The sequence below is a fragment of the Ovis canadensis genome, chromosome 17 (assembly GCF_042477335.2).
Source record: "Ovis canadensis isolate MfBH-ARS-UI-01 breed Bighorn chromosome 17, ARS-UI_OviCan_v2, whole genome shotgun sequence".
Taxonomy (NCBI): Eukaryota; Metazoa; Chordata; class Mammalia; order Artiodactyla; family Bovidae; genus Ovis; species Ovis canadensis.
In genome coordinates, this window is record NC_091261.1 from 23,446,399 (window position 1) to 23,472,839 (window position 26,441).

At 42.3% G+C, this 26,441-nt stretch overlaps 1 protein-coding gene and 1 long non-coding RNA gene across 2 annotated transcripts in view; one reads left to right on the forward strand and one right to left on the reverse strand.

The window, feature by feature from the left end:
• OTUD4 (OTU deubiquitinase 4) overlaps positions 1 to 25,887 on the forward strand; it is a 42,912-nt gene extending 17,025 nt beyond the window's left edge. The window contains exons 8-21 of the mRNA XM_069556779.1: positions 2,115 to 2,172; positions 2,423 to 2,540; positions 2,637 to 2,701; positions 6,079 to 6,173; positions 7,226 to 7,326; positions 7,429 to 7,615; positions 12,751 to 12,913; positions 14,859 to 14,982; positions 15,284 to 15,339; positions 16,047 to 16,127; positions 16,981 to 17,119; positions 17,678 to 17,938; positions 19,180 to 19,220; positions 20,885 to 25,887. Of these exons, the coding sequence (XP_069412880.1) occupies positions 2,115 to 2,172; positions 2,423 to 2,540; positions 2,637 to 2,701; positions 6,079 to 6,173; positions 7,226 to 7,326; positions 7,429 to 7,615; positions 12,751 to 12,913; positions 14,859 to 14,982; positions 15,284 to 15,339; positions 16,047 to 16,127; positions 16,981 to 17,119; positions 17,678 to 17,938; positions 19,180 to 19,220; positions 20,885 to 22,090 (2,695 nt within the window). The 3' untranslated portion in view covers positions 22,091 to 25,887. The remainder of the gene's footprint in view (positions 1 to 2,114; positions 2,173 to 2,422; positions 2,541 to 2,636; positions 2,702 to 6,078; positions 6,174 to 7,225; positions 7,327 to 7,428; positions 7,616 to 12,750; positions 12,914 to 14,858; positions 14,983 to 15,283; positions 15,340 to 16,046; positions 16,128 to 16,980; positions 17,120 to 17,677; positions 17,939 to 19,179; positions 19,221 to 20,884) is intronic.
• On the reverse strand, positions 11,929 to 16,305 carry LOC138422189 (uncharacterized). Its single transcript, XR_011249785.1, has 2 exons — positions 14,180 to 16,305; positions 11,929 to 12,131 (listed from the first exon to the last, which is right to left on the reverse strand). It is a non-coding gene; the product is annotated as an uncharacterized lncRNA (long non-coding RNA).
• Positions 25,888 to 26,441: the final 554 nt, after the last annotated feature.

Consider the following 26,441-nt stretch of genomic DNA (forward strand, 5'->3'; position numbering starts at 1 on the left):
CAATGATATTAAGAAATGTACTTTGTGTGTTCTAAGAACCAACCAATTTCATCCTCAGTGAAGCTAAAAGTATATTATTCCTTTTTTATGAGAGTATGAATGTATCCTATGATGTTACATACTGTGAAACTAGAGGAAGATGAAATGAAGCCTCAGGATATCTAATTCTTTATTAAAGACTTATAAAATATATCTCCTTGTATCTGTAATTCCACACATTTCTTGAATTAAATGGTTGATCCTGATTGAAAGTTTGATTGACCACTGTTTCTACATAAGAAAGAAATGAGCCAGATTAAAATATGGGTCTACCATTGTAAATTAATCCTAGAATTGATTAAGGGGCTTTGCACAGATGGGGAATTGTGCTGCTTGGTTTTCTCCAGGTGCCCAGTGTGATTAAGGCATGTTATGGAGCAAACGGGAAGCTGGGAGGGAGAATGATGACTCGCTGGTTTAGCTTGTCACCATGAGTTGATGTGGGGGGACTTGAGCACATGCCCTGTGGTTGGTGCTGCTGATGGCTTTAGCAATCCGGGTTTGGGATGGCAGCTGGCTGGTGAAGTGGGAGGAGTGCGGAGTGGAGGCTGGTAGGCTTGTAGAGGTCTGCCAGGGATGGTGTGTACATTGTCGTGGTCAGTTTTCCTCTTTATACCGCATTGCTGTAGCCCTGGGAGCAGGAAAGCCTTTCTGATGAGTTTTTTGTTGCTTTATTAAGGTTTCCTTTACTAGTGTCGTGTCTGGCTTAGGGAAGACAAAGCTTCATTTAGGGGAGACGGCTCTGTAATCATGGCAAGACAGATAGGCATGGTATCGTAATGAGGAGAAAGCAAGGATGCCACTGTGCTTCTGTGCCTGGATTCCTTCCACATTCGTATCGGTGAATCTGGGAGTATTAGCAATTAGGGTGCTTTTTAAATCCAGACTCTAGATAGTGGGAGTCTCTTAATTATTGCTGCATTTAGGGGAGTGACTCCTAAAGACTAGAGATTGATTTATGAAGGAGGAGGAATTATATGGCAGAAGAATCCAGGTGGCTTCTCACCTTCTCACCCAGTCGTGTGCCATCGCTCTGCCCAGCCTCACCAGCCCCTTGGCTGCCCCAGGCTCTTTGCACTTGCTTCCCGTCTGCTTGCAGTACTAAACAGCCTATGGTTTGCTCTCTCGTCACCTTTAATTCTTTATTCAAAAAGACACCATTCTTTATCCCACTTTTTATTATTTGAGCGGGGCCTTAACACTGTAGTTTTTCTACCTTTCTTCCCCCAAAGCACCTACCAGTGTTAATGACGACTGATAACTTATTTAGCTTGTATCTACTTCACCGGATTGTATATCTTGTAGTGGAGTATTTTGTTTAATGGAGCCTCATCTATTGATGGACTTTCCTGGTGGCTCAGCAGGTAAACAGGAGACACAAGAGACGCAGGTTCGATCCCCGGGTCTGAAAGATCCCTCTGGAGAAGGAAATGGCAATCCACTGCTGTATTCTTGCCTGAAGAATCCCATGGACAGAGAGTAGTCTGGCGGGCTACAGTCCCTGGGATCACAGAGAGTCGGACACGACTGAGTGCCCACACATACATACACACGTATCTATTGATACATTTTTGAAAGGAAGTTTTTACATTAAGTGTTTTTATAAACTCAGTTACCCTATCATCCCACATTTCACAGTTTATTTCTGTTCCTGTCTTCTTGTTGAGTAAGTCAGTACGAATTACTGATAAAAATCTTTGACTGGAGAAGGAAATGGCAACCCAGGCAGTATTCCTGCCTGGAAAAGTCTATGGGCAGAGGAGTCTGGCGGGCTGCAGTCCTGGGGGTTGTATGGCTGAGCACGCATGCTCGAGGAGAGTGGAGGAGGTGGGTTGGTAGCAATAAACTGGTAAACTTAAAGGAAACTTTGCCTTATATGTGTGTACACATATGCACATGTGCACTCTGTCTGTGCTTACATACACACGTGCACACTTCCGTTTGCTTGGGCTCCTTGGAATATAGTTTCGACTTCGTGGACTGTAACTCTGAGATTCTTCTGTGAGGTTAGAGTAAGTGAAATGTGTGTGAACGTTTTTGTACTCCTAATGATACCTGTATTTCTTCCTTTGCAGGAGTAAATCTACCACTGTTAATGATGTGAATGGATTTAAAACTTTGTCAAGTGATCAGGTATTTTTATTTAATGGTTTTTAACTATCTCTTCAATATAAGAAAGCATACAAGTTTATAGCCTTAATTTTTTTTTTTTTTCTCTTTTCTGGTACATTTTCAATAGAGTCAGGATCATCTCGTAAAACATGTTTTTGGTGACTTCCTAATTTTTAAAGCTTTATTCTTTTGATTTTTCTCTTACACGTATCTCAGACATGTTTTAAAAGCATTTCTTGGTTGATTGGGCTTCTTGACTTTGTTTACTTAGCATCCGAAAAGCAGTGGAAACTCTCCTAGCCTCCCTTTGTCTAGAAAGGTTCTTAAGTCGCTCAGTCCAGCAGTCTACAGAAATGTGGAATATGAAATTTGGCTGAAGTCTAAACAAGGTGAGTTAAAAAAAAAAACTGTATTTTCCAGAAATTTACTTTGAGGCCCTTGAAAATGATTACATCAACTTGATATTATGCTGATATTCTTTACAGCTCAACAAAAACATGATTATTCCATTGCTGCTGGCTTACAGTATGAAGTTGGAGATAAATGCCAGGTAAGTGATTATGTAGAGGAAGAAAAGATTTTACTTGAAATCTTCCTTATTCTAATAGGAACTAAAAAACAGCTCAAGTTTGGATGTGTTGTTAATTTGAGATTTCAGAATATATTTTATCATGTATACATTTTAATAGTTAAAAATATTTAGCTTTTGAATACGTTACCAAAATCATGTATATCTAAAACTGTGAGACCCTTCCCATGATCTTTAAAGCAGTTCAGTCTTTGATAGTACTTGCTTCAAAGACGTAGCAGTAACCTTTTAGATTTTTAGATATTTTCTTCATAGCTGGCAGATAATGTACTGACATTGATTCAGACTTGACACTACAGGTCAGTTTGTTTTATGAAAGTCATCCTGGAAAATTTTGATACAACACGTAGTTCTTTTGTTGGATTGAGAAAAAGAAAGGGAACAGTTAGAGAAGTTTTGCCTTTTACTTTGAATAAGCTGCTGCTCTGGGCTTACTGCAGCTGACTCTTAAAGGGGAAAGTTGAGTTATGTCAGCGTTTCTTCCATGGAGTGATATTGCATCCCTGCCTCCCCTCTAGCAATGTCTGCAGACATTTTTGGTCATTACACCTGGGAAGGTACTACTGATACCTAGTGGGTAGAGGCCAGGCATGGTGCCAGACATCCTAGAATGCATAGGACACCTCCCCCCCCTTCACCACCCCCCCACCCCCAACACACACATAGCAAGGAATCATCTGGTCCAAAGTGTTACTAATGCCAAGACTGGAGAAACTTCTGTGAAAAAATATGACTCTAAAACAAAAAAAACCCCATACACCAAAAATACTGTTATTTGGAAGATAATTGTCATCAAGAATGGTTCTCATAAAAAGTGTTACCTTTTAAAAACTATTTTGAAATCGCCATTGACAGACATTTCTTCTTGACTTGTGGAGGAAATAGTCATTCCTTCATGTTAAAGTGGTTTGTGAAAAGTATCTGGGGGACCAGGATTGTTTCTGGGTATCAGTGACAGACTTTACCTTAAGAACTTTGAGCAGTGTTCTGATTCGAGGGTGTTTTGAAAGTAGCGGAAGAAGATGTGATTCTTTTAAGGTTGTCAGAAATGTGCTCTAAGCACAGAACCGAATCTGGGAATCTTTTGCTATAGTGATTTGGGGAACTTGGCAGAGAACAAAAGAGAAGAGGGCCCGCCCTCCCCACCCTCCTCAGTGGAGAAGAGAAAGTACTTAGTTTATACTCTCGCTAAAATTGTTTTATTCATTATTTTAAACTGAGCATATTTCATTTGAGCTTTCAGTTCTTGGTAAAGCAGAAGGTAAAGCAGGTACTTGTTTTAATTTTTTATTTTTTAGAGTATTTTCCTTTTCTACTACTTGACTATTTCACTTGGATAAAATTTAATTGAAATTTTATTACGGAAAGTGTGAAAGTGAAAGTGTTAGTCATTTAGTTATGTCTGACTCTTTGAAACCCCATGGACTGACTGTAGCCCACCAGGCTCCTCTATCCATGGGATTCCCCAGGCAATAATACTGGAGTGGGTTGCCATTTCCTCCTCCAGGGGATCTTTCTGACCCAGGGATCAAACCCAGGTCTCCTGAATTGGCAGGTGGACTCTTTACCATCTGAGCCACCAGAGTTTCAGACTCAAAGGTGCCTTTTATTTACTCAGTTCAGTCGCTGACTCTTTGCAACCCCGTGAATCACGGCACGCCAGGTCTCCCTGTCCATCACTAACTCCCAGAGTTCACCCAAACCCATGTCCATTGAGTTGGTGATGCATCCAACATCTTATCCTCTGTAATCCCCTTTTCTTCCTGCCCTCAATCTTTCCCAGCATCAGGGTCTTTTCAGATGAGTCATCTCTTCTCATCAGGTTGCCAAAGTATTGGAGTTTCAGCTTCAACATCAGTCCTTCCAGTGAATACCCAGGGCTAATTTCCTTTAGGATGGACTGGTTGGATCTCCTTGCAGTCCAAGGGACTCTCAAGAGTCTTCTCCAACACCACAGTTCAAAAGCATCAATTCTTCAGTGCTCAGCTTTTCTTCACAGTCCAACTCTCACATCCATACATGACTGCTGGAAAAACCATAGCCTTGACTAGAAGGACCTTTGTTGAGAAAGTAATGTCTCTGCTTTTGAATATGCTTCTAGGTTGGTCATAACTTTCCTTCCAAGGAGTAAGCGTCTGTAATTTCATGGCTGCAGTCACCATTGCAGTGATTTTGGAGCCCAAAAAATAAAGTCTGACACTGTTTCCCCAGCTGTTTCCCATGAAGTGATGGGACCAGATGCCATGACCGTAGTTTTCTGAATGTTGCGCTTTAAGCCAACTTTTTCACTCTTTCACTTTCATCAAGTTTTAGTTCTTTTCAGTTCTTCTTCACTTTCTGCCATAAGGGTGGTATCATCTGCATATCTGAGTAAGCATGTAAATGTAGTTTCAGTTTTAAATAAAAATTAGCTTCAGAAAATCCTTTTTATTGTTCAGCTCTTGAGGAGAGGGAAGCAGTGTCCTGCTGTGACCAAAGAATGAAATGTCAGCTTGAGGGCTTGGAATGGGCGGCTGCTGACCCTCCACCTCTGGCTGGGGAGGGTGACTGTACTGTGCCATTTCAGTACCCATCCAGGAGTTCTGGTGTTCTTGAGTTCTGGACCTTGTCCCCCTGTGGATGCTGAGGGCTAGTGGTACCGATAACGGGAGATGGCTTTGAGCAAGGCTGTGTCCATCTGGCTGCTAGAGCGGGGTTGGGGGCGCCCTCTGCCAGAAGGAAAGTAAAAGGCTGACTCTCCTGTCCTGGTGTGCCATTGTGTAATAACCAACTGTATTTTAGAGAGGAGACGATGCATCTATTTTTAGGGAGCAAAAAGGTCACATTTACATATTACAACATTTGAAATACTGGAAAAGTGAGAAGATAATATAATTTTCATAGCAGGTGCTCGCCTTTGTTGAGCGGTCGCTGTGTGCAGGCTGGTGTCCTTTATATGCATCCTGTGTGCCTCATTGCGACTCTGTGGTGCCTGTGATGCAGACACTATAATTAGCCCTGTCTTGCACACGAGCGCAGTGAAGCACCAGATAAGTTACTTGCCTGAGGTCATATTGCTGCTGAGTAGAAAAGCGGCACCTGGAATCCTGGTGTGTGTATGGTGCCACAGCCCTGCCTTCAGAACCTTGACAGTTTAGAAAAAACATGGAAAAGTAAGCAAAGGAAAGTATTTTGGAACGAGATACACAGGTCTGGGAGATCAGAGGCATTATGGTGTACTCTTTTGAACTTAGTTTTGTTTTTAACTATGTATGTTCATCGACGCTTGAGTTGAAAATGAAATGGCAGTTTAAAAACGAATCAGGTGACTGATTTTTCTTTGCGAATTTGTTCAACAGGTTAGGTTGGATCACAATGGAAAATTTTCTAATGCAGACTTTCAAGGGGTTCATTCTGAGAATGGGCCAGTTTTGGTCGCAGAGCTTGGAAAGAAGTACGTACTGTTCGCAGCTAAGGTGTTAATTCACTTTCTCTTCCACTTAGCCTGATGTAATCACGAGCATTTCTAAACGTCCCTGTGTATTTGCGAATTCGGTTAAATGTGTTGCGGGTGTATACAGAAATATACTTTTTTAGATCTCTTAGAAAAATAGTTTGAGTTCAAATTTAGTGTTTATGTGTTAAGGTGCTTTAAATAAAAGATACTTATTTCATTGCTTACTGTTTAAAATGTGCCATTCTTCACTACGGCAGTTTAGAAAATTAACCTATTGTAACTGAAGCTTTGGAGGACAGGGGCAGTATTCATTTCTGATTTCATTCATTGCTGCCTTGCATGTAGTTTTCAGTAAATGATTATCTGGTGGAGTGAAATTCTTGCCACGATCCAGTGTTACTTTAGAGCAACTTTTGTTTCAGCTGCTGCAGCCTTTATTTGAGGGAAAGGTAGTAAGCTCCACCTAGACTTTACCATGGCGAACTTCAAACATACACAGCTGAGGAGGGTTGTCAAGTGAACCCCAAGATAACTGTCGCCCTAGCTTCATAGCTAACAGCAGGTTTGCCGTCTTTTCTAATCTCTTCTCTCTAACCCCTTAAAGCAGAAGAAAGGAGCAGAATTGGAATATTTGAAAGTAAATCCCATTCAAAGTAAAGTCACGCCATTTCTCATAGATGCTGTGGGTCTGTGTGCCTCTCTAACACAGTAAAGGCTTCTCCATTCCCCACCCTTAGCCTCAGTGCTGTCATCACACCTCACAGAATAGTGTTCTTTCCTTCCTTATCTAATCTTTTGCTTAGACTGTGACTAAGACCTCTCAATCTTCTGTTCTTTTAGGTTAGAAAATATGTTTTTGACCTTAGTCACTTGATTATAATTACATGTGGATTGCTGAATGCTTTGTACTTGATAGGGTGTTTTTACTATAAGAACTAAGACTGGAAATTCTCAGGTAAATTGAACATAAAAGATTTATGTAGAATACTTAAGTGCACAGTCTCAGTAGAGCACTTTAGTTACTTCAAGTCTCTCTCTTCTTTTTAAAGATACTCACCGAAGAGCCTCAGGCCGCCTCCCTCAGAAAGCTGGAGCACACTGTCAGGGAAGAAGATGAAGAAGCCCCCTTCGGGACAGAGCTTCCATTCTGGTAGGAGCTCAGCAAGCTAGCCTCCTTTGGGGGAGGGGATGGCACTTGGAGTTGTTGACAGTAGGTGGAGGGTTACAAAGGACTTTTGGCTTCGTGTCACAGACGTGGATTACAGAGGCCCAAAGAACTCCAGCAAGCCAGTGAAAGCCCCGTCAGCCCTACCTCCTCGCCTGCAGCACCCTTCAGGAGCGAGACAGCACGCGTCCTCCAGCCACTCTGCTGCGCCGCAGGCCCAGAAAACCTCCAGTGAGCACAAAAGTCTCAGCAGAACACCCTCACAGATCGTAAGGTAACCTTCCTGAATGCAAGAGAGCTGGAAGTCAAGAGAGCCAGCATTTCTTATTTGCTGTGTTTCATGCATTTAGAAAGTTTCAATTTTTTGTTCATATACTTGTCTAAAGCCTTAATATTTAATAGTAAGAGTATTGTTGATAAATAATGTGAGAATTTCAGTTCTTCATTACTCTCATCACACAAAGTGATTTTATAGTTTAAGACATTTTGATTTTTTCATTTTTCATACAACAGCAGGATACAAATTGTGTTCGAGTTACCATAGATTATAAACCAGGAGACGCTGGAACATACCTAGGGACATACAGTGAGGTGCAGAAATTTCATGGTCTAAAGGTATTGAAATCATACAGAGTCTGTTCTCTTATCATGGTGGAATTCTATTGGAAATCAATATCAAAAGATGTTTGAAAATAACCCACATATTTTCAGAGAATGAGATGGTTGGAAAGCATCATTGACACAATGGACGTGAATTTGGGCAAGCTCTGGGAGACCGTGAAGAACAGGGAAGCCTGGTGTGCTGCAGTTCATGGGGTTGCAGAGTCAGACACGACTTAGTGACTGAACAACACCACATACTTTCAAGTGCAATGTGACATTTACTAAGAGAGATCTTTGATTTAGCCATTGAAAGCCTCAGTAAAGCTAAAAGACTGAAAAACACAGAGGCTGATTGCAGAGAAGAAAGCATTTTAAATGAAAAATTAATATCAAAATGAGAAATTAATTTCAATGATACTTTTAAAACCCCATGTATTCGGAAACTTCAATGTCCACTTTGAAATGATGGGTGTGTCTAAGAAGCTAAAAGAAGAAAAATTAGAAAATATTTGTAGGAGAAAAAAAAGAAAAGAATTTATCAGAATTTTTTGCATGCAGCTGAAGCTGCTCAGTGCAGCTAAACACAGTGTGGAATCTTGAGTAAAGTATGAAGGCAGATAATGGACACTAGCAGAAAATTTTGTGAAATTTGAACAAAATCTGTAGTATAGTTAATAATACTGTATCACGTTAAGTTTTTTCTTTTTAAATAACATAGTATTTCTTTATATTCTCAGGATTGGATTAGAAATTAGACATCTTTACTTTTGAATAACTTTTTTCAGTGATTTAGATCTTAGCCAAGACAGATCTCCTGGCACCGCATAGTTTTCTGGTAGTCTGTAATGTGTTAAATACTGAATTCCAGCTCACACAGCTAGTTCCCTGCAGGGTAAGGTTAGTTTTCTTTTATATATGAACTTAAATCAGCCAAAATGACCAGCGTGCTTTGTTCTGGTAGGTTATGACCGGTTGCGGTCACGTGTCTAATGCTGAACAGGTTGTTGTGATCACAATCAGCATTCTGACCGAATGTGCAGAGGCATGTGCTTCTGGATATACTTCCGGGTCATGGTTTCCTGTGTTGTTGATTTCGAGTTTTCCCTAATCTGCTTTTCCTCCGAGTGGCTTATGGAGCTGTAGAGTAGCTCCTGTTCTTCAGAGGGGCTTTGTTTGAGAGTGTGTCTGCAGCGGAGGCCACCCTTGTCCTGCAGCCTTGTCCGTGTCTCCTGTGGGTGCTTGTGGCTGATACCTTCCCCATCCAATGTCGACTTCCCCAGTTACCTGAACCGCTGTAGCACTGGCTCATGTGCTTGCGAAGCTCTGGTCTTCAGCTTCTTTATTTTTGGCTTTTGGGCATTCCCCTTTCTTGGGAAAGTCCTTAACACGTTGTCATTGAAGATGGTTCATGTACCGTCTCTAGGACAGAGTTGTGGGTTCTTAGGCTGGCATGATGCCAGTACTGTGTAGTTTCCTGGGGCTGTGGCATTCTGCTACCCCAGACAGGCTTAAAACAACAGAAGTGAGTTACAGTAGTGGGGGCTGGAAGTCTGAAGTCAGGTGTGGTGGGGCCCTGCCCTCTGAAGGTTCTAGGGGCGAGTCTGTTGCAGGCGCCTCCTGCTTTTGGTGTGGTCCACAGTCCTGGGCCCTCCTTGGCTTGTGGGCATAAGTCTCTGCCGCCACCATCACGTGTTCTCCCTGGGTGTCTCTTCTAGTGAGGAACCGCTTACAGTGGGTTTAGGGCCTACCCTGCTGCATAGTGACTTCATTTTGATGTGATTACTCTTGCTTGCAGAGACCTTGTTTATAAAGTCACATGCACAGACCCCAAGGGGCAGGACTTGAGCATAACCTTTTTGGGAGACACAGTTCCAATTCATAACTCATACCAGTACCTCACATCCATTACATTTTTCTTTTTACTTGAACAAACTGTTTAGGATAGAAAATTGATATCGTTCAAAATCCAGAACACTCCAAAATTTGTTGTGATAATTCTCCTTGCCATCCCTGTTCATTCAGACTGTCTAGCTTCCTTCTGCAGTTGCTGTTGTTCAGTCACTAAGTTGTGTCCAACTCTTTGGGACCTCATGGACTGAGAGACAAGGCCCCCCTGTCCTTCACCATCTCCCAGAATTTGCTCAAACTCATGTCCATTGAGCCAGTGATGCCATCCAGCCATCTCATCGTCTGTTGTCCCCTGCTCCCCCTGTCCTCCCTCTCTCCCAGCATCAGGGTCTTTTTTAGTGAGTCAGTTCTTCGAATCAGCTAGCCAGAGTATTGGAGTTTCAGCTTCAACATCAGTCCTTCCAGTGAATATTCAGGGTTGATTTCCTTTAGGATGGACTGGTTTGATCTTCTTGCTGTCCTAGGGACTCTTAAGGAGAAGGCAGGGGCAACCCACTCCATTACTCTTGCCTGGAGAATCCCATGGACGGAGGAGCCTGGTGGGCTGCAGTCCATGGTGTTGCAAAGAGTCAGACACGACTGAGCGACTTCACTTTCACTTTTCACTTCCATACATTGGAGAAGGCAATGGCAACCCACTCCAGTGTTCTTGCCTGGAGGGTCCCAGGGATGGGGGAGCCTGGTGGACTGCTGTCTATGGAGTCGCACAGAGTCGGACATGACTGAAGCGACTTAGCCGCAGCAGCAGGGACTCTTAAGAGTCTTCTCCTTCTCTTTCTGCAGAGGCAGTGTTAACAGATTCTTGTGTATCCTAAGGGCAGGGATATTTGAGCATGTGTAAAAAGTATGTATGTATTCATAATCTGATTGTCCAGAAATTCTAATGCGAACAAATGATTAAAAATCAATCATAAGAGAGCATTACCTCATGTCTCAAGGGTGGTCAGTACATACACAGCCCTGAGAAATGACCTGATTATAGAGTAATCAGGGCCTTGCATTCTTGGCATATCCAGGGATGCTGGGAAGGGGCGATAGGGGCCTGTGGTGGGTTACCTCCCCCCAAAGATGAAACTGATGCCCTTAATCGCCTAGTTGTGGCTTAAGTCTGACATGTGGACACTGACCAGACTCCACCAGCATCTGAAGGCTTCCTCACTACAGGCAGAATGCCTAAGAGGAGTAAATACAGAGACTCCCAAATGGCTGACTCAAATGCACTTTTGTTTACCACAAACTGAATTTTTATCCAGTGTGTTTTCTAGTGGTTTGTCCGGTCTGATAGGAATTTGAGTGATCCTACAGATGTTGCCCTTTTCTTGTTTACCTTAGGCATGTGTTACTTGGTTTATAAAAACACTTGATGGCAGAAGGCAGTGGATAGTGCATAGATGTGAAACTTGGGAGAATCTTTGACATTGTGATTGATGGTGTAGGGACCCACTTGTATCTGCAGTGAGTAAGCCTGCACGGATGTAGGTGTGAGAATGGATTTTGCTGATGTATTAAATTTAGAGACTGCAGATGATTGAATAAAGTAAGATTTTAAAAAATTATGGTCAAAATTTAGAATTTTATAGCTAAATACTTGATTTAATGTTCATTAGAATTCATCTTGACTTTATTTCTAATATTTAACAGTAATTTGGAATACTCATTATAGAATAAAAGATCAGTGATGTTGGACATGAGACCTTGTGAGCTCTCACTCTTTTAAAATTTCTTATTGATATTATCTCTTCCTTTTGAGAAGAAAACAGAGTATAACAGAAACCAGCGGGATTGCGTTGTGGGCTTTCAGTACGCAGGTGCTGAGAGTGATCGGCTTGCCAGGCTGGATAGGCCCCTCCAGCTCGGCCCAGGCAGGGCGGGTTTGGTGCTCTGTGGCTGATGGGCGGGGTGGGCTGGCGCCTTCGGGTGAGGAGGCGTGCACAGTGGTTGATTGTGCAGAGACTCCTGGCTGTTGCTGAGTTGTCTTCGGAGTCTTTCACCACAGGGGTTTGAGAAGGAGCGGTCTAAGATGCTCCCCTCTTGTTTTCCCCTAAGGCTCTGGGGTTGACATCCGCCCCATTGGAGTTAGGCTGTGGTTTTCAGTGGGACTGAGGGCAGGACATGGCCGTTCTTTCCTTCAGAGGAGAAGGCTCAGATGCTGTCAGTTGTGTCCTTCCCAGTCTTTTGAGGGAGATGGTATCTCTTCACACGTTTTCTTGTAGGCTTTGGATTGTCGTTTCCCACTGTTGTGAAACCGTCAGACATGGAGGAAGCAGTACTCATATTGCCTGTAATAGTGAAATGTTAGGGTCACGTTATGGGCTACTCAACTATTCATGAACTCTTGCCTCCTCTGACCAAAGTTATGTTGAAAGGATAGCAGTGCAATTGGTATCTCGCCTTGTGCATTTCCGCCCCCCCCCCCCCCCCCCAGCTTTCATCTTCTCTTGATAGTGTCATTAAAAAGCAGGAAGGTGGTCCTGGTGTTTCTTTTAACATTGTCCTTTACTTAGAACAGAAAATTAGAATGCTTTTGAGGCCTAAACTAGTAACTTTCCCTTTCCTTTGAAAGAGAAGTCTTATGAAAATATTGAATATGGCCTAAAGAAAAGATACAATGCTTGTATTTACGCTCCAGTGAGAAGAAAAATCTGATCATATGTATCGTTTGGAAGCGAGTTATATTTTTCTTTTCCTGCATTGTGAGTTTGTCATCTTGACTCTGAAACCCTAAGAATTGAGGTGCTTCCTTTTGCTAAGCATTTATTACTCGGGCAGCTAAAAGTTCTGTAATGTGACAGTGTAGCTAAGATAGCAAATATTTGTATTGCTAAAAATGTTATTTTAGATTATTTTAGGTACACAGTACATTGTCTTTTTTTCATCCAAGAATGTCTTATTTGACAGAAAACCTGATCGTGAGAGAACTGAGGATTTTGATGCCACGACTCGAGAACCTAACTATTTCGGCCTCTCTCCAGAAGAGCGCAGAGAGAAGCAAGCCATAGAAGAGTCTCGCTTACTCTATGAGATTCAGAACAGAGATGAACAGGCTTTCCCAGCCCTTTCTGTATGTATATAAAAAGGAATTGGAAAAGTTACCCTTCAGAAGTCTCTCCTTAATCCAGTTTTTGTACTCAACCATAGTTTCTAATGGGAGATGAATCATTTTTACACTGAAGGTTACCTTGGGGATGACGTAGCTGCCCCTCCTTTTCATCTTCATGAGGCAAATGAGGTCTAAAGACATTTCTAATTGGTGGCAGAGTTGAGGCGAGTTGATTGTTTATCTAACTTCAAGTTGAGTATTTTGTTTTGAACTGAAGCTTGTTTGTTTTTGCTAGCCAAAGCCAGTGACTTACCCTAAGCAGTGGAGGTGTACGATTTAGTTAACAGGATACTTCTGTAAAATTGGGACATTCTTTTCAGTGTTCCTTATTAAACATATCCAGGACCTATTAAGAAAAACCTGGTACATGCAAATGAGCGCTGTGATTCGGAGCAGTCAGTGCTAGAGATGGTGGTGGGTGCAGCCCTGTGGCTTCGCCCTTGCTTCCTGTGTCAGATGCTGAGCTGTGACTTCTTGATGAGACAAGAGACAAACGTTCTCTGCCTTTAAGTGTCTTAATTCTTTTGAGAATTAAGAAGTCTTAATTCTTTTGAGTCAGAAGGGGAAACAGTAATGCTGTGTGAGGAAGGTCATTGGCACACAGGGGCAGGGTAGCAGCTTGAGTGTGGGGGCACTGGGCTCCCTGAGCCTGTGGTCTGGTGTAATGGTGAGTGGCACTAAGTGACTTGTGATGCAGCTGTGAGCACCTGTGAGGCACCTGAGCTGTGGTTGGAACACTTTCTTAACAGTGGAATAAACAAGCAAAATGGAATGTTGCAGAAGCTACCTTATAGTATATATATGTATGTGTATATGTGTATGTATATTATATGTTGGTATGTATATTTACATCAATATAAAACATTAAATCTCCACACATTGTTTTCTGGCCTCTGTGGAATTCTTAAAGAGGTGGAGAGGCCGAGCTGAAACCAGCTCACCTGGAGTAGTATAGTTCAGGCTGGCACAGGGATTGGTGTTTAGGAATCGTTGGAAGACGTGCCCAAATTCATATGTGAATCAGGCATGGTCTCTACTCTGAGTGTAGTTTATCTCTGTGATATGTTATTTTCCCATAATATTTAGATAATACAAAACTACTGATCTTTCAAGCTTCTACTCACAGCTTTTTGTCTTTTTTTCAGTTAGTGAATGGTGAGAACTACTATAATGTGGGAATAGATGGCTGAAATGTTTTGATTGTTAAAATGAGGTTTTCATACTCACTGTGTTTAAACAGGCTTTTTTGATCCTGTCTTGGACTTGATAGTGACTCAGGTTTGTCTTCTAGAAAACACCTGCCACCTTGGCTGAGATCTCTTCTCAGCTGTGTGTAGCATTTCCTCACAGATCCAGGAGAGCAGAGGCCTTCAGTGGTAATCGAGCTGAAAAGCCAGACTTATTCTAGCCCCTGTGCTTCACCAGATAGAAGCTGGAGCTCATGCGGGGCTTGGAGGGGTTTGCTGACAGCGGTATTTTAGTGGGAAGAGTCCTAGTGACTGTATCTGCCCCTTGCCCTTGGGGCCTCCCCCACTTCCCCAAAGGACTGTGGCTCTGCAGTGGCTGCTTTTGAAGGTTGGTGTGAAGGGTGCTATTTTTCATACAGAGACTGGAAATACAAGTTGCATAGTACAGGTTTGGTCACAGTGGCTTCTTGAAATGTGGGCATATGAAGTCTTAACTACTAGGCCAAGAGTCTGACTGCCTCATCCTTTGGCTTATTAATAAGCCAGTTACTGTAGAGTATTTAATAGGAACCCTAGATTGTATTTTTTTTGTACTCTGGGAAGTTTATAGATACAAGAGATTTTTAGTCAGATGTGTGAACAGTAAGATTAATTAAAAGACTTCTGTTCATATACTTGTGAGTAAATCTTTTAACACAAAATGTTGGGTTTTGTTTAAGAGTTCATCAGTCAGCCAGTCAGCTTCTCAGAGTAGCAACCCAGGCGTCCAGAGAAAATCATCCCATGGAAGCGATCGAAAAGGAAGCAGGCGGAGAATGGACACTGAAGAACGGAAAGATAAAGGTATGTTATTCCATCATTTGAAAGCAGATGCTGGAGATCTGTTTCTGGCCTAAAGTCAGGCATGGGGAAAAGAATGCTCACTTTTTAATGATTGAGCAATGTACTGTCACATCTCACTGTTGCAGAGAAGCCTTGACTCAGGCCAAGTAAAGCATGGTGTGTAATTGTGAAAACTATTATTCGCTGACTGATCATGGTTAACATGGAATTTCCAGCTTTCTCTGCCTTCATGCTTTGTTGTTCTGTCTTCACACCTGACTAGTGGCTGATGCTGTCTTTTTTTTGTCTTGATCTGTTATAGACTCTGTCCATGGACATATTTCCTTGGATAAAAAACCTGAGCCAGGCACACTGGAGGTAAATGTTTTGAATACTGATCACGTCTTTTTCTTCTCCCTTAACGCTGTGGTAGTGCAGGAAAAGATGGAGATGACGTCATCATTTCATAACAAGTGGTGTTTAGTCACTAAGTCGCGTCTAACTCTTTTGTGACCCCATGGACTGTAGCCCACCAGGCTCCTCCGTCTATGGGATTTCCCAGGCAAGAATACTGGAGTGGGTTGCCGTTTCCTTCTCTGGGGGATCTTCCAAACCCAGGGGTGGAACCCCCTGGGTTCGACATCAACAAGCAGATTTTCTACTAGAGCCATCAGGGAAGCTGCAACAAAGTATTATGGAAGTAGAAAAGCAGAAAAAAAATTTGGGAGAAAGTTACAGTGCTTGAGGAAAATTGATGCACTCACAAATTATAACCATTTCTTCTAGGGTACATTATGATGACCTTTACTTTCCATTACTCCATGGTGTTACAGATTTTTAAGGGAAAAATGCTATTATGGAACCATGCTCCTGGTAGAAACTGCCATATAATTTGATGTGATAAAGACATGCAGGCAAAATTACCTACCTGTTGAAGACCAGATACAATTGAAAAAAATGCTCAGTTGTTAGAGGAGTCAGTCAGGTGCAGATAGGTGAGCTATAAAGCTAGCACAGTTATCCCAGAATATGGGTGTTTGAAATAGAACATAACCCCCCATTTTTGTTTTTTTTTGCTTCCAAAGAATATTAGCAATGATAAGTGTGCAAGAATTTCATCACCATCAAAATCAAAGAAATTAGAGTGCCCACCTCCTACAGAGCAAGTAAGTACATTGTTGCATTTGACACTGAATGCTATTTAAAAACAGAAATTAATATTAATAGATCATAATTTGGAATGCAATTACAATTTTTCTCTAATTCTGTTCTTGGTTAGTTTGGAATGGTCTCAATGGAATGTTTCCTGGACATAGAAACCATTCTTCTGAATTGAATTTGAATAAGTGTTTATCTGGGTACATTATGTTGTCTTTGTGATGAGCTGGCTTGAAAATAAGATTCTTGAAGGGAAATTTGTTTTCTTTCAGAACTTAAAGAGACATCTCTGTATGCTTACCAATCATTTCATAGAAGGGAAGGAATGTAATGATTGAAGAGATTAGAAAGGACATATGTCTAAAGGGCAGTACTGCCAGCTTACAGATTTAACGACGGAAGAACCTGAGTTCTAACAGATTGTTTTGGTTCTTGGTCTAATACAGGAGTAGAGAAAGTTTTTGTCCTTTGTCTTTCAGTTAACATCCTTTGTGTCGGGTAGAAAACGTATGATTTTATGTTTGCTCTTTGTGTGAGGAGCTGTTCTAGACTCATGAATTTCAGGGTGATTTCCATGACTTTGCTTCTTTGCCTTAAAGCATTTGGTTCAAGTTGCTTTATAGTTTGTTTTTAACCCCACTGGTGAGTTCTGTGACTTTTGGTGGGCAATCACTGGATCAAATTTGTTAGTATGGAATTTTTAGCTCCTGTAATTTTTCTTTCATTTCGAAGACCAGAAGAAAGACCATTTATGTAGAAACTGCAGGTGTGTAAGAGGCAGGCAACTCATGATGCATTCGGTGGATGAATTAGTGTTAAGCACAATGAACTCTTGTCTTTTTGCACCCCTTCTTCTTGAAGAAGCCAGCAGAACATGTGTCTCTGTCAAATCCAGCTCCCCTTCTAGTTTCTCCAGAGGTACATCTAACTCCTGCGGTGCCTTCCTTACCAGCCACTGTGCCCGCCTGGCCGAGCGAACCTACAACGTTTGGACCAACAGGTTAGATAAAAATTTTAAAAGTTGATGGAACCAAGCAGCAAAAGTCCTCCAAATCTTGACATTCTTGAGTGTGAGCTTGACCTCAGAGCGGGATCAGGTGCACGGAGCCTCAGAACTTTCTGTGATCCTCCATACTGCTCTGTTTCCCGTGGTGGAGGGCTGGGTTCACGTGGTGCTCATTGAAGAACCGCCCTCAACGGTCTTGGGAGCAAGGCCTGTGAGCTCTGGTTGCCCGGCGCTGGCAGTGTTGTTTTCAGTCCGCTGCAACCCCTTCAGCTCTTTATGGCCCCACAAGACACAGGCTGTGTGTCTTACATGTGTCTGTAAGAGCTGTTACTGGCTCAGAGCTGGTTTTTTGGCCTCATTTCCTCCTGCATGGCCGGGAGGGTGCTTGGTTGACATAAGTACTTCTTTAGATTGCTTAAGCGCATGCTGTTTTCCCAGCTGTGTAATGATACAGCATTCCTTTCCTTTTAGCCTAACATTACCTTTTATTTGCAAAGGAGAATTATCTTTTACCTCTTCATAGCTTTTGATTCCTTTCCCTTTCTTTTGTAGGTGTCCCTGCCCAAATTCCTGTCTTGTCAGTGACACAGACTCTGACTACCGGACCTGATTCTGCTGTGTCCCAAGCTCATTTGACACCCTCTCCAGTTCCTGTGTCAATACAGGCCGTGAACCAGCCCTTGATGCCTTTGCCTCAGACATTGAGCCTTTACCAGGACCCACTGTATCCTGGGTTTCCTTGTAACGAAAAGGGAGATCGAGCCATCGCACCACCTTACTCACTGTGTCACACAGGGGAGGACCTGCCTAAAGGTGAGTGCCTCCTCCCAAGTTCAGGTTAACTTTATTTACGAAATACTGCTGTGAGTTCAGTGAGAACTGTAGGTAGAGGGCAGAGGTCAGGTTGCTGAGTAAGCTGGAGGACTTGCTTGGGGAAGACTTGCTTGGGGAGGACAGCAGAGGTGCGGCTGTCTGTCTATCACCCACTCTTGTTTCAGCTTCTCTATGATGGGATATGTTTTTATACGTCTAGTAACTGCAGCATCCCCCATCATGTTTGCAAAAAGCCTGAATGTATTTTGAATTAAGTCTTAATAGTGTTACTAACCAGACAACTAAACATTACTGTTTTTCATATCAGTGGTTTGGTGTTTGGAACTACTCTTTTCATGTCCATGAAACGATTATAAGAAACGAGTATAACACATAATAGCTGTCATTATAGTGCTGCATGCAATCATGTATATATGTATATGTATGTATATTTTAAAGGAATTCCTTTTAAATTTGTCCTGTTTTCTAAAGAGATTTTAGTTTGTGTTTGTGAACTTTCCTATCAGCAAAACTGAAAGAGTAATGCAGTGACTGCTCTTTACCTGGATAGTTGTAGATAATTTTATTAGCGGTTTGATGTTTGAGTCTGTGGGTAACTGGCTAATGTTAAATGAATACCCGAGCTACTCTTATGCTACTAATCTAGTTGATGAGTTTTATGTTGATTTTTACTCTTATCCCCCAACATTTTTATTTCATGATGTTTTAAACCCCACAGAGAAGTTGAAAAAAAAAAATGCAGTGAACATGTGGGCTTTCTTTGTACAGATTTGCTTTTAGTCAGGGCTTCCCTGGTGGCTCAGACGGCAAAGTGTCTGCCTTCAATGCGGGAGACCCGGGTTCGATTCCTGGCTCAGGAAGATTCCCCTGGAGAAGGAGATGGCAATCCACTCCAGCACTCTTGCCTAGAAAATCCCATGGATGGAGGAGCCTGATAGGCTACAGTCCATGGGGTCGCAGAGAGTCGGACACGAAAAATCTCAGTTTAAGCCATGTTGGGACTTGCATGTTAGAGTAGAAAAAGTGTGTTGAACCCGGAATCACCCTATAGTAATGGAGCCTGGTTTTGGTTATAATTTTTAATCCATGTTTTGTATTACAGGTGAGAGAAAACAGTTCAAGTAGGCAAAATTGTCCTTAGAACTATGTATCATTTGAGGATAATGAGAAAAAGCTTTTTGTGAATGTATAATTTTAGTGTTGATGTTACTTATTTTCAGATAAGAACATTCTTCGATTCTTCTTCAATCTTGGTGTAAAGGTATTTACATTTTATTATTTTAAAGTTATTTTAAGTTAAAATAACTTAAAAAATAAACCTTTTGTTTTAATACTGTTTTAAATTACTAATTCTAACCTGTTGGTCAATAACCTAAGGCTTACTTAATCTTATTATTTTAAGAACTAGCATTTTTAATGCCTTACAGTTTGTTTTTTGTGGTGATTGAGGCTCCACCAATTGCCTGCTTTTCCTTGTAATTGACAGTGATTTAACCCTGTGGTGTGTTTGGGAACCAGCCTAGCGGAAGTGCTTCTTGAGTTAGGTGAGAGGTCTGCACTTTGGGCCCTGGGCGAATTCTGGAGTGTGTTGGAGCCTGCCTCTTGGCGTTTATGGAACGGGGTGGGGCTCTTCTTCCCTGACTCAGTTGTTGAAAGGCTGAGAGGAAGCCAGCCGTGGAAGGCAGGGCTCCCTGGCAGAGCAGAGGTTCCTGCCGGAGGTGACCAGCCTGGAGGTGGCTCGTCTCAGAAAGAGCTGGAGAGCTCTGTTCTTGTCAGCGCTGTGTTGTCTCCTGTCTGGATTCGTTTCTGTGGGTTCTGGATGGTTAGAACATCAAGTGCTACCATGGCCTACAGACAGTTCATAAAAACAGACTTGATCAATTTCTTCATCTGCTACATTCATTGCCTAGTTTATATTTCTCTAGTTAATGTTGGCTGTACAGCTAATTGATTGATTAGCCAGTAATCTGGTAAATTTTTCTTTGTTTTGTTGTTTGGGCTGAACCTTTTGCGGGGCAACAATTTGGAATATTTCATTTCATTATTTAGCCTTACTTGACTAGAGGTCTGGAGAGGGCAGTGGCAGCCCAGTCCAGTACTCTTGCCTGGAAAATCCCATGGACGGAGGAGCCTGGTGGGCTGTAGTCCATGGGGTCGCAAAGAGTTGGACATGACTGAGCGACTTCACTTTCACTTTTCACTTTCGTGCACTGGAGAAGGAAATGGCAGCCCACTCCAGTGTTCTTGCCTGGAGGGTCCCAGGGACGGGAGCCTGATGGGCTGCCGTCTGCGGGGTCGCACAGAGTCGGACATGACTGGCGTGACTTAGCAACTTAGCAGCAGAGGTCTAAATTTAATCCTTGCAGTTGGATTGCTCTGGGGGTACCTGTAACCATGGAGTCCAAATGTTGGGGATCACCTACTTCTGTACCAGCGTTTTTAATGATAGAACCTGTCCAGTCTAGGTAGCTAGTTGGCTAATGGGGTCACATACTGAGTTAGTGGTAGGGCCAGAACATGAGTGGAGGTCATCCCAAACAGCCAGTGATTGAGGTGTTGCAAGTTGGAGGCTTGATTGCTGCTGGTGGTTTCTGAGATCTCTGTCACCGCAGACTCCTTCTGTGCAGTTAGATCTGTAGGGTGGAATTATTGATCACAATGGTCTGTGGGTAGGCTCATTACTGTCTCCGGTCAAGCATCTGTATCAGGGCTGTGAGTTGGTTTCAGGCTAGGAACAAGGAATGCAGTCTTGGCAGTGACTTAATTTGGTGATTCCTCTGCCTGCTGTGTGTCAGAGGGGTCTCGTCTTTGGTCTTTGCAGACGCGAGAAACTTACCTTGAGCCCACTCAAACTTCTCCCCCTCCAAACCACCTGCCATGTAGTTTATCTTACTGTTTTTTTGTGTGTGTGTGTGTCTCTTTTAGGCATATAGTTGTCCTATGTGGGCCCCACACTCTTACCTGTACCCTCTGCACCAGGCCTACCTGGCAGCCTGCAGGATGTACCCAAAGGTCCCTGTCCCTATGTATCCTCAAAACCCGTGGTTCCAAGAAGCTCCTTCTGCTCAGAACGAGAGTGACTGTACGTGTTCAGATGCTCACTTCCCCATGGAGCCGGAGGGCAGCGTGAATGGCCAGATGCCACAGGCAGAGATGGGCCCGCCCGCGTTTCCTTCACCCCTGGTCATCCCTCCGTCTCAGGTGTCTGACAGTCACGGACAGCTGTCCTACCAGGCGGACCTAGAGTCAGAGAATGCGGGGCAGCTCCTTCACGCCGACTATGAGGAGTCGCTAAGTGGCAAGAACATGTTCCCGCAGCCGTCCTTTGGCCCGAACCCGTTCCTAGGCCCGGTCCCCATCGCACCACCTTTCTTCCCTCACGTTTGGTATGGGTACCCTTTTCAGGGATTCATCGAGAATCCAGTCATGAGGCAGAATATCGTTCTGCCCTCTGATGAGAAAGGAGAATTGGATCTGCCCCTGGAAAACCTGGATCTCTCTAAAGAGTGCGCTTCTGTGTCAGCAGCAGAGGAGTTTCCCGAGGCCGGGGGCGAGGACCCCCATGCTCCCCCTGAAGCTAGCGCGAGCAAGTCGGATGGCCGGGCTGAGCGCTCCTCGCAGACGCCGAAGGTGGAGCCGGCCCCGGCTCCCGGCCCTCCTGCAGCCGAGGGCGAGGCGCATGTTCCTGCTCCGCTTCTGAACAGAGAGAGGGAAGCTGGGCCCGCTGAGCCCAAAAGGACCATTCCAAGCCTGAAAGAAAAACCAGAAAAAGGGAAAGAGCCCAAGACTGCTGCTGATGTGGTCAGCGGGGCCAACTCTGTGGACAGCAGGGTGCAGAGACCAAAAGAAGAGAGCTCAGAGGATGAAAACGAGGTGTCTCACATTCTGAGGAGCGGTCGGTCCAAGCAGTTCTATAACCAGACTTTCGGGGGCAGGAAGTACAAGAGCGACTGGGGCTACTCGGGCCGCGGCGGGTACCCGCACGTGCGAGGCGAGGAGTCCTGGAAGGGGCAGCCGAGTAGGAGCCGTGACGAGGGTTACCAGTACCACCGGAACGCCCGCGGCCGGCCCTACCGGGGGGACAGCAGGAGGTCGGGGACGGGGGAGGGCCATCGGGGGCAGCACACCTGACGCCGTTGCTGCTTAGGGCGGAAGCCCTGGCTTAGCTGGGAGGTCTCTGAAGGCTTTAAACAAAACAACAAAAACCAATAAAAACCCAAATTGGAGCTCTCTCCACCCCTCCCCTTTACCTTCATGCTCATTCTGGACAGGAGATTTTGGATATGTGTTCACGGGGGCAGGTGAATTCCTGGTGTTGCCATTTTTCTGCGTACAAAACCTGTCTATTTATCGGGTGACTGCCCCTATAAAAAGTAGGAAATAAGTTTGTTAAAGTATTTTTTATAAACAGCTTAATATGAACCATTATAGATTTAGTGTTTGATTTCTGTTTTTCCTTATATAAGTTTAATTTCAGATGTTGGAAATGTGTGCTTTGTAGTGTTTACTAAAGTGACAAATACACCATTCGACACACTATAGATTCCAAAACATAACATCGCACCAAATAGAAACGTATATTTTATTATGCAATGCCTTAGTCATAAACTGGGCTCAAACAGGTCTTAGCCTAAAACACTGTTGTCTTTTGAAACGCTTCCAACCCAAAGGCCTTTCATCTCAATATCTGTCAAACTTGAATGATGTCTTCTCTTTAATATTACACATAAGGCAGCCTATTAACCTGTGTCTTAGAAATGTTGTATATAGTTCTTTTAATATTCATAGGGTATATTTTTGAATTTTGGTGAGTATTTGTTGAACTTGAGATTGCATACAAGAATAGATGTTTAAGAAATCATAGGAAATCTAATGAAATGGCTGTTCCCACCAAGAATTCTTAGCACTGGTGTAAATATCATGGTGCCTACTCGAAAGAAATGTCGATGCTATGCATTTTGAAAATAATCTGCATCTGTTAAAACTGCAGAAGTTTTTTAATGCCACTTTAACACTAATGCACTGACAGATTTAAGTATTTTGTGAGAAGAAATGTTAAAAAATTTTTAGCCTGACAGGTTTCTGTAGAGTTACTGTGTTTGGTCTTCCTCTTTTGCACCACCCATTTACGTGTGCCACTCGATACTTGCATGTTCAGTTTGTCTCGGCTGGAACTGTTGTGCAAAAAAGGATGATGGTGACTGCGAGTCCCTTTTCTAGAGGGTGCTGCTAGACTGTGGATTTGCTTTGCATCGAGTCGCTTGATGCCCCTTTGGTAGCGTGTCTCTGACCCTGCTTCCTTCCGGTCTCTGCAGTATTCATTTAGAACTTCCCTCTGCGCGTTGCACTCTGTCCCTTTTGAAGGAGATTCGATCCTCTGAATTAGCACAGCATTCATTCATCTATGTTACTGTGTAAAAAAATTGCTGTAGCTTGTATTTCTTATTTGTACATATCAATGTGAAATTCTAACCTTTTTTATGTTCTCCTTTGATCAGGAAGTTTGAGTGCTATGCAAATAATGTAGTAATTTCTCTTTGCATGCCATGTGTAGTACACCTAGCCAAAAGTAGTTTTTTTTTTAAGCAAATTCCTTTAAAAGCAAATACAATTCACTTGAATTTGACAAACTGAAGCAGATGAGTTTTCTGGGTTCTCTGCTAACCTACGGGAATGTTTGGATGCCAGCTCGGCTCAGTGAATCTCCGCTGTACTGTAATGGTTATTTACCTCTTTGTTTTAATTACCTGATGTCTGTGTAACTGCTGATTTGAGTAGTGATTAGTGTGTAGATGTTTTGTAACATAGGATTTTAGAGAGCACTTTGGAAGGTAACATTTTATTATGATGGTGCTAGGTAGAAATTTGTAGACTGGGATTGTGTGGAAAAGAAAAAGATTCTTGAGAGAACCTGTTGAAAGGAATTTCTGTTGTCACCTAAGCCAGATAACTGGGGAAGGTACTGCTTAAGAATTTTTTTCTTAGTCACCATCAGTAGTTGTTATGGAATGAGAAGATGAGAGGGTCCTCCACTTTCAGCTCATGCTTTTATATGTAAGATTAGCTTACCTGATCATTTTAATGCAAATTATATTAGGTGTAGTGACAAGATTTAAAAGTTCAGCAGTGTATGTTTGATCTCAGGAGTCCAAAAAAAAAAAAAAAAAAAATTCATTCTTTTCCTGTGTCCTTGGTTTTCTTGACTGGGATTTGATCTCCGTTTCTTCTGGAAGTGTTTTAAAATTGGATAGGAGAGAATACTGTTTTGTTTCTTCGCTGTTACTCTGTCTTACCTCAGTTGAGTAACAGAACACTCTATAGTTCCTGAAGGAAATGCCGAGTTGCTTCCTGTTTTCCCATACTTCCCTCCAGGACGTGGTGGAGACTGCTGAAGGAGAACTCGGAGCAGTTGGTACTTGAGTCAGTGACCTCTGGAATAAGAAGAAAGAACTCTGACTTCTGATTATTAGGCTTTAAAATGATCAGTCTTTGCAGGAAGGTCTGTTTTGTTTTCCCTTTCGGTTTGTTTTCAGCGTATCAGTCCAGGGGTTTGCCTTATGCTGAGGTCAAACTAGGGCCAAGCAAGCTTTGTCCTCCTCCATTTTAACTGAGTTATATAGTATGTTGACATGAGATAAAAATGTTTCAGAGAAAAGCAAAAGCTTAGAAATGAGAATCATTTGTACTTTGAGTTGGAAATTATGACTTACTCTCTTAATGATCATACACATTTTGAAGAACAAACATTTAGCATGACCAAAGCTCACTTCTCATTTTTGTTGGCTTTTGCTAAACTTGATTCCAGCCCCTTTCCTTTTAGTATTGTGTATATTTCTTCTCTTCATTTCCTCTCAGATAGATCTTCAGTTCTTGTTCCACATACCCCTTGGCGGCAGAACGCTAGCATCTGGGCAGTCCTCATCCTGTTGTTCCCTGTTATCCTGTGTGTGCGTTGTCACGGCTGACCCAAGCTCAGACCCTGCTGGGGCCTGGCTGGTGTGGGTTTTCCCTACTGATATGTCATCCTATTTGATGCCAGCTCTATATTCTTGCAGTGTGTTTCCTTTGTGACTCAAGGTGGAATAATGCCTGTGAACTGCAAACTTGCTTATGATTGACTTGGTGCAATATAGTTCCTTTCTAACCATTTCTGGTTTAGAAAACATTCAGCCATCCTAGAACTAGCAATATTTATTTATGCCTCGTTTATTTTACCTTAGTCTTTCACTTATGGGTACTAAGCAAGGTCCATTTTAGTGTAGCTGAAAAGAATGCATATTTGGCTACACTATTTCTGTTTACTGTATTTTGCTTCCTATTTAACGTCTAAATGCTATTGTGTTGTTTCAGATCTTAATAATGGCTCAGTTCCAGTATGTTAGTTTCAAAGAACTAAGGTTTTGCTGTTAGTGTAAGCCAGTTACTCTCTCACTAACTGGGAATTACCACTAATTTAGGTTTTTTTCTCCCCTGAAATACAAAGTTTAGAAAATCCTACAAGAGGGGTGGGTGCATGTCTTAATGCTGGGAAACAGCAACTTTGGGGTTGAATTTACTTGAATGGATAAAAAATTGCATTGTTACAGAGCTAGAAAAAAATTTATGTATGAAAAATGATAATAGCCTTACACTGAGTACAAATAATACTTAAAGCATGTGAAGATGTGATTATTTGTGATGTTACTTGTAAAAAAAAGTATATATACATCTTTTGAAGTGTTGAAAGGAAAATAGTACTTTATATTCTTTATCATATCACTTTTTGTAAGTGTTGAATATATTCCTGTTTATTTTTCTATGTTCTGTTTTGTAGCCTTAAGAAGTGTTTCAAACATATCTGAATGTATAAAATAAGAGTAAATGCCCTACATGGTGTGATGCTGCATTATATATAAAACCGTGTGCATATATTAAATTTTGTCTCTCGATTCCACTTGTGATTCTTTGGCTCTAGGGTTTTAACCAGTAATATATAATATAGCATATAAATCTTAGGAGAATTTAAGTGGAATTCTTAAGAGTTTCCATGCAGAAAATAGTAACGTGCAATTAAACACCACATGGGATTTATAATCTGTGGGGGTAAGTACTGTTCTTTTCCTTACATTACATACATAATAAAGCTGGGGTCATGCGACTAGTAGGTGGTAGAATTTAGTTTTGAACCTAGCCCCAAGTGGTTTGAGAGCTAGTCCTATTCTCTTTCTCAGCAGTCATTAAATGAAATGGGAATGTATAGAATATCTGAGAATAATTTATAGATTAAATGAATTTTTAAGTTAGATAAAGCATTGTTTGAAAGTTTTATTTGAAAATGTAGCCAGTATACTTAAATACTTTTAAGCCTAAGTTTCTACTTTTCTCCTAACTGAATTAAGTGCAGTTCTAGGGAATGATACAAGAATGTGAATAAACTGCAAAAGAAGAAGTACAATTTCCCTTCACAGACCTTAACTAATTTATAAGCTCTACCAAAAGTGAA